This window comes from Coenobita brevimanus, unplaced genomic scaffold, assembly GCF_032717465.1.
Source record: "Coenobita brevimanus isolate Jiangsu-jjx unplaced genomic scaffold, ASM3271746v2 jjx.HiC_scaffold_3383, whole genome shotgun sequence".
NCBI classification, from domain to species: Eukaryota; Metazoa; Arthropoda; class Malacostraca; order Decapoda; family Coenobitidae; genus Coenobita; species Coenobita brevimanus.
The window spans coordinates 13,434-23,696 of NW_027644404.1; the positions used below are offsets into that span (position 1 = coordinate 13,434).

Genomic DNA, 10,263 nt, shown 5'->3' on the forward strand with positions numbered 1-10,263 from the left:
TCACAGGGATGCCTCCCACAAACCCTTGCTGAACAAGGAAGGTACTGTTACCTGTGGGAGGGCCTATGGAGGAAGCAGCTAGCCACTCATGAGGCGGCTGAATAAATGATGCGGCAAACATTGTGCCTTGTGAACTAGATACTTGTGAGGTCGTACTCACTGCCTGTGGAGATGGAACATTGGCCATCTGTGGAGGGGGATTCACTGTCACTGTGGGACTAGTGAACTGTGGGGGAGTACCCGTACTGGTAGGGACGTGACCACCGTGCTGCTGCTGAGGAATGAAGGCTGCGTTTCCTTCCTGCCTCCTATTCACTTGAGCTGGTGGTGAAAAGGACAGTCCCGACGGTCGGTTGCGTGGCTGATACTGCTGCTGGTTAGGGTACCTGTTGTGCCTCTTCCACTCAGGTTTCTGAGTGTTTTGCCCCTGGTCCTTCTTTTGCGGTTTTGGACCTTGACCATTATTCTGAAAATGGCCTTGTTGCTGGGGTTCAGTATGAGACGGTTTCCCAGATTTATCAGCGTTTCTGTTCCAGGTATGCTGCTTGCGAGTTTGATACCCGTCTGCAGTGAAATATACATCAGCCATTTCCACCATTTGGCTGGCATCTTTCACCTGGCAGATCTTAAGCTGTGCTATGAGCTCAGCAGGCCACGACCTCTCTAGCTGTGTACGCAGCATAAGGTCAATTAGCCCTTCACGCGTGGAAGGAGTTTCATCTTTCTCCATCCACTCATTTAAGTAAGCAGTGAGAAGGACGAGGAACTGAACAGCTGTCTCCTTGTCTTGGAGACGAGCTCGCATGAACTGAACTTTGGCATCATCTACTGTGAGACCATACGCCTTAATGAGTGCAGCTTTCATCATCTCATACGTGAGATTGTCTCCGCGAATTCTGTGGAGAATATCGAGGGCAGGGCCCTCAAATAAACTAAGAAATTGGAGCCGCTTAGCTGCCTCATGTCTGCCATGTCCTCAAAACGAGCTATGTACGGCTCAATTCGCTCGCCTTCCTTGTATGAAGGAAGCTTGATGCGTGGGGTCGCCAGGACATGTGTAGGAAGAGCGCTAGTGTAGCTTGGACCAACTGCACCAGACGTGTCTGAAGCCAAGGAATCTCGCTTGAGCTTCAACATTTCAAATTTAATCATCCTAAGAAAGCCTTTTATAGTGAAGTGAAATAAAAATAAAAGACTATATCTAATACCTTGCTTGAAAAGTCTCTCCGAAGCTTAGTAAGATTATCTAAAAACAGCAAGAATAGCCTTGGAAAATACGCCATCTTACTAGGAACGGTAGACTGAGAAAATTTACCCATCAACAATATTAAACTGCTTTTGGGACTTATCACAAAAACGAATTACTGTCCTCTACCAACACTACTCGTCCAGGTTCCCTCACTGTCCCCATCTGCTGGTAACTGGAAGAGATGCCGTACCAGCTGGCTGTGATGGTGGACGACCCCAGCTCTCCCAAGGGCCAGCGCCTTAGCTTCACAGGACCTGTGGGTAACATCATGCAGATCCTGTCCAACAAAATGAACTTTACATAAGTGGAAAAAAAAAAAATCTGATGTGAAAATAGCTTCTCTGGATTTTGTGTAGAGGATGGGAGGTACAGCCTTTCCTTTGTGCTTTGTGAGGTGGCATATGTTATAAAGGGGTGATGAATATCGATGCATTGTCAGATGTTAAAGGCGATTATCTCATCCATCGATATCGTTCAAGGATGTGGAATTTCGTTATGCCTTTGTACTGTATATTTTGTATGTTTTAAGCATAATTATTGCTACTTTGCGGTAATGAACTTAGCCAGGCCTGTTTTTATTAGTCACTCAGTTATGTCTCGGTTCTGATGTGCAGGTACTTGTTCATGAGGTCCACTGACCGGAGCTGGGGTGTGAGGCTGGAATTGCATGATAGGTCTCACTGCAGAGGGGGTGAGGCGGGCTAGTATGGATTCTTTACAGTGTTACAAGTATTTTGAACTTAGAATAAAAAAGCTAAACGTGTAAAAGCTAGAACAAAAAATTATAGAGTGGTCATTAGAAATTACTTTAATATAACCTCGGAAAGTCATCTCTGTGGTCCTATAGGCCACATATCACACATCAACAGGAAAAAGGTTCCTAACAGCCTTCAGTTTTCATAGTTTGACCAGTGAAGTTTGCCATGCTGATTTTCAGCTGTGATAGGAGAGAGACATGAAATTTGGAGATGGAGAATTTGCAGATGATACTGTTACTCTCAGAAATGAAGGAAGATTTGCAAATGAAGCTTAGTGTCCTCAACGAGGCGAGTCGCAAAGTGGGTTGAAAGAGCAATCGAACTGTAACATGGGAACGTTAACTGGAAATGAGGGTGAATTTCTTGTGAATTTGAACAATTATGTAAGTCAAATGTTAAAGTTACCCAATCATCGCTAGACTTATGATGACAAAAAGGGAGTAAGATTTATTGAACAAAGGAAATGCATAATAATAAAAGTGTACTTGAACTTTGGAAGTATAACCATTGCACATATCCCCAACAGTGAGCTAAGGAAATAATATACAAAGTGGTTTGGGGAGATTATTGTTGGCATTAGACAGGATAAAGGCAACGTGTGCAAGAGAAAATAAAGTGAAAGATATGGTACAAGTGGTAAATAATAACAGAAGAGAAACTGAACTTGGCATGTAGCTAGAAAGCAAAATAACACACAGGGCAAAGACCACCTGAGTGGATCCCAAGAAATGGCATGCGTAGCAGGTCAGAAGAGAGATGGAGAGACAAGACTGACAGTTTAATTCTATCCATCCTTTCAGAAAGTTGAGATTGCTTCAGGCCCAATATTCATGGGTCACATTCGCAGCACAGTGACAGACTTCTCCTCATACATTAACATGGGTGGATATGAAGTTCTGTCTGCCCGTGGTCACCCTGAGGTGGACCCATGGGGCTTCCTGCTGCCTCTGTCACCACTGGTATGGGTGGCTCTGTTGACGGCGCTGTTGGCGGTGCTGGCTGTGATGCTGGTTCTGCCTTCCTGCCTTCCTGACCAAACACTGGACATGGACCATGTCAGCGAGAGTCAAAAATGTTTAAATGTGTTCGGGTCATGCTGGAAGAAGGTAACCCCAGTTGCTTGAGTGACCACCTCACATACACTTACGCTCACATATATTCACCTAACAGCATCACCTGCAAAGAAACACAGAACCTAATAACCTGTTCAGAAGAGTTTCGCAAAATTAATTTCATAAATGTTTTCTGGTTGTACTCTTTGGAGCTTTTAAATTGCATTATTATTAAGTTAAATTCCTCAACACAGATATTAAAATTACTACTGCCTTGTGGTGGTGGGAGCGTGTGGTGATGGGGGTGTGGATGATAATGACGCTAGTGATGACCAAGAGCTACGAAGGCAATATCATGTCCCTCCTGGCCGTCAGACACATCGACCACCCCTACCAGAACCTCGAGGACGTCCTCGATGATGACATGAAGATTATTTTTCTGGAGGGTAATAGTCTGCCTGCCATTATGCGTGTGAGTAATTCCTTGTTTAGACTATCAATTGTTGTGTTTGGCTCCTCTCAGTTATGTAGTGGAAAGATAGTGGCTCTCTGTTGACGTCTCCCTGCAGCTGCGATTGATAGTCTCTCTCTCTCGTCGTCTCTCCCGGCGAGCCGAGTGTAGATGGTAAAGGATCGAGGGAGTTGAGTTAATTGCTCACCTCGTTCTCTCTATCCCTCTACCTCCCTGTGCATTCCTTAGTAGGATAAAGAAGACGTTGTATAGGGGAGTTTCTTGGAGAAGTGTTATGTGAGAGAGACTTGATGTGTTGCATGGATGCTGTACCTCAGACTGATCTGTCCACTTCCCGTCTGTACCCATTAATGCCCCTGACGAGCATAGCTAAAGTGTAACAGACTAAACTTGACTGCTTTTGCCAGTCCATTGTCTCGAATAGCAATCTATATATGTAGGCTCTTTTCTTACAAAGCTATTGACCCCATGCAGGTTATTATCTTGCGTAGCTATTGACCTCCGTGCCCTTGCAGGAAGCAAGTTCTGGCCCGCTGAAGGAGACGGGGATCCTGCTGGACACTGAGCAAGTGAGGCTCATCCAATATAGCGAGATAACCCGCAGTATGGAGACTGTTGTGAGGGACGGCACTCAAGTCTTGTTCGATGTGGCCATTAACATTAGGACTATGGTGCCAAACTTCTCTCTCACAGGTTCGGGTATTAAATCGTAGGATGCTTATTACCAAGATTAATTTCGGCAGTAGAACTGGAGTCTCATCGTGAATTTGGTTTGTCGATTGTCTTACGGACGATTAAGACTTGCCAAAAACTGTTAGGTTCTATGTCGTGGCTTGTTTGTTTTGCACACTGCAGAGGCTGGATCAATTTGGCAGTATCATTGGGGAGCTGGGTAAAGAATCCGACGGTCGTAGGTCGTCTTGTATGAGAAAGTTGGTAGTTATAAGGCTTTGTGTCTGCCTTTGTCCCTAATGCAGTCGGTATATAGAAATCTGACCCATCCTTTACTTCGCTGGGCAGGCCGATGCGATTGCTGCATTTCCCGCAGCATCTACCTGAGCAACCCCATCACCATGTTGACTCAGAAGAACAGCGTCCTCATGCCCGTCTTGACTAGAGTGTGAGTTTCATGCAGTGCTGGGACCAGATTCACAAACTTAACGATTAGTCTTCTGACATAACTGTCATTATTATTGTAAGTGGGAGAAGAAGAAAAAGAGTACAAAATTTATTTATTTTTATTTCTTGGAGTAAAGTTTTACACTAATTATGAATATATGTTCAGAAAGATAACAGAAGAGAAATGCCAATAGGAAAGTGGAAATCAAGGGGAGAGCTCGGTGGAATGAGGAAATTAGGAGCAGCGGCTGCAAAGCAGAACACATGCAGAAAATGATTAAGGAGTAAGAATACTGAATTGGAACCAGAAAATGACCGTGTAGTTGTGTAAAATGAGGAAACCAAGAAGACAGATTTGGGAACGATAGAAAGAACGAGGGTTAGGACAGTGAATATAAAAGTGCCAATTCATTTGACCTAAAGTATGCTGAAGAGTTAACAATTCTGCACCAGTTTTAGCCTCTCATGCTCGTAAGTAACTAAAACCTCTCGCCTGTTAACCTCTCTTCTCTGTCCATGGCGTAGCACTAGTGGAATCCGGCATGTATATGGATTTTTTTTTTTTTTAAATAACAGAACGGAGGAAGGAAAAACAAATGGAGAAAAAAAATAATCCATACACCAGAATACTGGTGTCCTCTGTTCATAAAATATCTGTAACAGTTAGACTTGAACAGTTGTAGGTTGAAATTTGGAGGAAAACAACTCTGGGGAAGCGAGGTCCAGAGAGATGCAGTTCGGGGAATGAAAGAATTCTGATAGGCAGAAGTTCTGCAATATGGTTGAGTGACATTCCAGTCATGAGCGCTACCAGATGCCCGTGTAGCACGAGGGAAGGCATGGAGAGGTGGCACCATGGACGCAACTTCGTCTGAGCATTTGCCAAAAAAATATCTGTAAAATAATGCAAGGGAGGCAACATTCCTTCTTACTTGCAGGGGAGGTAGTTTATATGTAATGGCAGGGTTGTTAATGATTCTAACAGCTTTATTCTGAATTTTGTCTAGTTGTCTTAATGCAACCTCTCCACAACCATTCCACAAGGGTGAACAATATTCAAGCTGAGAGCGCACATGACTCTTATGAATTATAGCTAACTGCTCATCGGCGAAGAAGTTACGGACTCCGTACAATAATCCAAGTTTCTTTGAGGCGGTTTTAGCAAGTGATCTGACATGAGAGGTCTAGCTGAGGGCACTGTTAAGTGAGACACCAAGAATTTCAATACTTTTGGAGATGAGAATATTAGTAGCACTGAAGGTAATGTACGAATCTGGTAATATCTGTCTATTAGTAAACTGTATATATTTAGTTTTACTAGCATTAAAAGAGACAAGGTTGTTTTGTCCCCATTCACTGATTGCAGATAGATCTTGATTTATGGAGATGGCTGTACTGAGTTGAGAGATAGAGATATTAGACTTTGTAATTGGATGTCTGAGTGTGAATGAACTATGTAGTGTTGAGTCATCTGCATATGAGTGAATGGGATTGTGAGTGACAGATAAGAGATCATTAATATGAACCAGAAATAGGGTTGGTGCCAGAACTGATCCCTGCGGCACGCCGGCGTTAATTGAGTGGAAATTCGAATATACATCATCTACTCTTACTCTTATTTTCCTGTCACTAAGATAAGAAGAAATCAAAGGAACAAAAGACGTTAGTCCATAGCAAGGGAGTTTGGACAGCAGGGAACGGTGCCATACTCTGTCGAAAGCTTTAGAGATATCAAGAGCTACTGCATGAGTTTCTCCAAAAAGATCAATTGATTGATGGATGGTATGAGTTAAGAGATTGAGTATGTCAATGGTGGATCTTTCGCGGTGAAAACCGTATTGTCTATCACTAATTAAGTTGTTGGATTCAAGATGTTTAACAATATGCTTATTAATTAAAATTTCAAATACCTTACCAAGAGAAGATGTGACAGCTATTGGTCTGTAACTGGAGGGGTCAGACGAACTTCCTTTCTTCGGAACTGGGTGGATATTGGCTTCTTTCCATGAATTTGGGAATAAAGAAGTACGTATGCATAGTCTGAATAATTTAGCTAGGACAGAGGCAAGTTCAGGGGAACACTTTTTCAAAACAATTGGCGGAATTCCATCTGGGCCTGGAGCTTTGTTGGTAGGTAAATTGTCTAGGATGGATTTTACGAATCTTGTCTGTATTTTAAGTGGGGCAATTTTGGGAGAATCAAGTTCCAGTACTGAGACATTCTGGCTGGTATCATCTATGGTAGAGTTTCTTGCAAAGGTACTAGCAAAGATATCTGCTTTCCCACGTGGGTCATTTGTAATACTGCCATCTGAAGATTTTAGTGGGGGAATGGAAGGTGACTTGTTAAAGTTATTATTGAAAGAATAAGAGTTGACCAGAATATTCTATTGTCATTAGGTTTGTTAAGTAGTTTTGATGCTTGCTTTTGAAGAAAGTTTGATTTAGATACAGATTTAATGCAGCTTTTGCATGATTTCTAGCGATTTTAAATTGGGAGAGTGATTCAGAAGTTATTGATTTTAAGTAAGAGTTATATGTTAATGACTTTTGGGCTGTTGCTCTGGCACAATTGCCATCAAACCATTTTGGAGAGTTTGATCTTTTAGTGAATTGTTGACTTGGTATGAATAAATCCATACCAGCTAGTATTAAGTCGCAAATGTGGGACTGGGTAGAATTGGGATCACTAGAGAAGAAAGACTGCCATGGAACATCAGCAAGATAATTTCTAAATCCATCCCAGTCTGCCTTGTCAAAGTGCCATCGGGTCACCCTGACAGGTTCGGAATGGGGAGGTGTAGGAGGGTTAACTAATGAGGCTTTGATGAGATTGTGGTCAGAGGATCCAAGTGGTGACAGTACCTCTATCCTGAACTTCCATAGTAGGCATGAATCACTTATGACGTGATTCAGGTGGCGTGTTAAAGTTTGCTCATAGTGTTTTCCTGGTTCCTTGGGTCATGAATAATTGATCTGGAAGGAGGGCAGAAAAAAATAACCCTTTGGGTCCCCACGGGACCCCCTCATGGGCCCTAGGGGTCCGAAGAAAAATGTCTTCCTTATTGTATTCAGTTATGCAAGCAGATAATCTAAATTCATGATTGATACATCATTTTATATGTTTTTATACATGAATAATCGGAATATACAGTAGCACTAATTTTTGCACTAGAGGTAGCTAAAAATCAGTATAGCTAATTTTTTCTTGAAAATAGTGGGGAAAAATATGATATACAGTATATATGGTATATTCATTCCAGACACAAGCATATGAATATGTATACTGAAAAATCCTTCTAAATAAAAATTATGCAGCCTTTCAATACCTATAAAACGACACCAGAACGAACTTTTTATGTTGACTTAGAATAATACTAAATTATGTATGAATAACTGTTAACTACCTCATGCATCGCTAGTGCAAGTCACAATAGAAAGGTTAATAATTATATTTTACAACTTTGTCTTCTTATTTGGTTACATATATGTACAAAGTATCACTCCACTTGTTGAATCTAGCAAACATTACGATAATGGTGTTATCATTTCATACACATATATACAAGTGTATATACGAAAAGTTATTTTAAATCATAATTATATGCCATTTCATTAGCGTTCACATTGACATTTGCAGAATATTATACAGTTACTGCGAAGTGTTTTCCAATTCCATCATTAGTTCAAAGTTGTGATCAGCTTTATGATTGTCAAACATACTATACTGTACATAATACCTTTTGCTTAATTCATGTTTACAACTAAACATTATTTACCTAACCAAGCCAACATAAATTATACCTGTATGTTTGAAATATAGAGCAGTAATGAATCACTTATTGATTCTAATGGGCAAATTCTTTTCTAAAAGTCCGGTAACTAAAGTGGACCTTTGTATAACAAATGTTTCCTATTACAGAATTAAGTCAGTGAGTAAATTTATTTCACTTTTTGTGTAAGAAAGTATAGTGTTCATTATTTACAAGGTTTTGCACAGACATTTACAGAGGGCTGTGCAGGGTACGCCCTTCTTGGTGCAACTGCAAGCTCTACTACATGGTTTTCCACATGAACACTTTACTAGCTCATGGCACACTGCTGCATCTTGTGGGATGGAAATCCACCGAGGAACCAACCTCCCATCAATTTGCTTCCATCCATGCAAGCAAGGGTCTGGTTCGCGAACTTGTGGGTCACGACCCACAAGTTCGCGAACCAGACCCTTGCTTGCATGGATGGAAGCAAATTGATGGGAGGTTGGTTCCTCGGTGGATTTCCATCCCACAAGATGCAGCAGTGTGCCATGAGCTAGTAAAGTGTTCATGTGGAAAACCATGTAGTAGAGCTTGCAGTTGCACCAAGAAGGGCGTACCCTGCACAGCCCTCTGTAAATGTCTGTGCAAAACCTTGTAAATAATGAACACTATACTTTCTTACACAAAAAGTGAAATAAATTTACTCACTGACTTAATTCTGTAATAGGAAACATTTGTTATACAAAGGTCCACTTTAGTTACCGGACTTTTAGAAAAGAATTTGCCCATTAGAATCAATAAGTGATTCATTACTGCTCTATATTTCAAACATACAGGTATAATTTATGTTGGCTTGGTTAGGTAAATAATGTTTGAGTTGTAAACATGAATTAAGCAAAAGGTATTATGTACAGTATAGTATGTTTTGACAATCATAAAGCTGATCACAACTTTGAACTAATGATGGAATTGGAAAACACTTCGCAGTAACTGTATAATATTCTGCAAATGTCAATGTGAACGCTAATGAAATGGCATATAATTATGATTTAAAATAACTTTTCGTATATACACTTGTATATATGTGTATGAAATGATAACACCATTATCGTAATGTTTGCTAGATTCAACAAGTGGAGTGATACTTTGTACATATATGTAACCAAATAAGAAGACAAAGTTGTAAAATATAATTATTAACCTTTCTATTGTGACTTGCACTAGCGATGCATGAGGTAGTTAACAGTTATTCATACATAATTTAGTATTATTCTAAGTCAACATAAAAAGTTCGTTCTGGTGTCGTTTTATAGGTATTGAAAGGCTGCATAATTTTTATTTAGAAGGATTTTTCAGTATACATATTCATATGCTTGTTGTCTGGAATGAATATACCATATATACTGTATATCATATTTTTCCCCACTATTTTCAAGAAAAATTAGCTATACTGATTTTTTAGCTACCTCTAGTGCAAAAATTAGTGCTAACTGTATATTCCGATTATTCATGTATAAAAACATATAAAAATGATGTATCAATCATGAATTTAGATTATCTGCTTGCATAACTGAATACAATAAGGAAGACATTTTTCTTCGGACCCCCTAGGGCCCATGAGGGGGTCCCGTGGGGACCCAAAGGGTTATTTTTTCTGCCCTCCTTCCAGATCAATTATTCATGACCCAAGGAACCAGGAAAACACTATGAGCAAACTAACACGCCACCTGAATCACGTCATAAGTGATTCATGCCTACTATGGAAGTTCAGGATAGAGGTACTGTCACCACTTGGATCCTCTGACCACAATCTCATCAAAGCCTCATTAGTTAACCCTCCTACACCTCCCCATTC

At 40.7% G+C, this 10,263-nt stretch overlaps 1 protein-coding gene across 1 annotated transcript; it reads left to right on the plus strand.

The window, feature by feature from the left end:
* Nucleotides 1-1,430: 1,430 nt before the first annotated feature.
* LOC145390184 (glutamate receptor ionotropic, kainate 3-like) lies at nucleotides 1,431-4,655 on the plus strand. Its single transcript, XM_080265202.1, has 5 exons — nucleotides 1,431-1,505; nucleotides 2,808-3,113; nucleotides 3,349-3,531; nucleotides 4,047-4,224; nucleotides 4,552-4,655. The coding sequence occupies exons 1-5, from the start codon at nucleotides 1,431-1,433 to the stop codon at nucleotides 4,653-4,655; spliced, it is 846 nt and encodes a 281-aa protein (XP_080121328.1).
* Nucleotides 4,656-10,263: the final 5,608 nt, after the last annotated feature.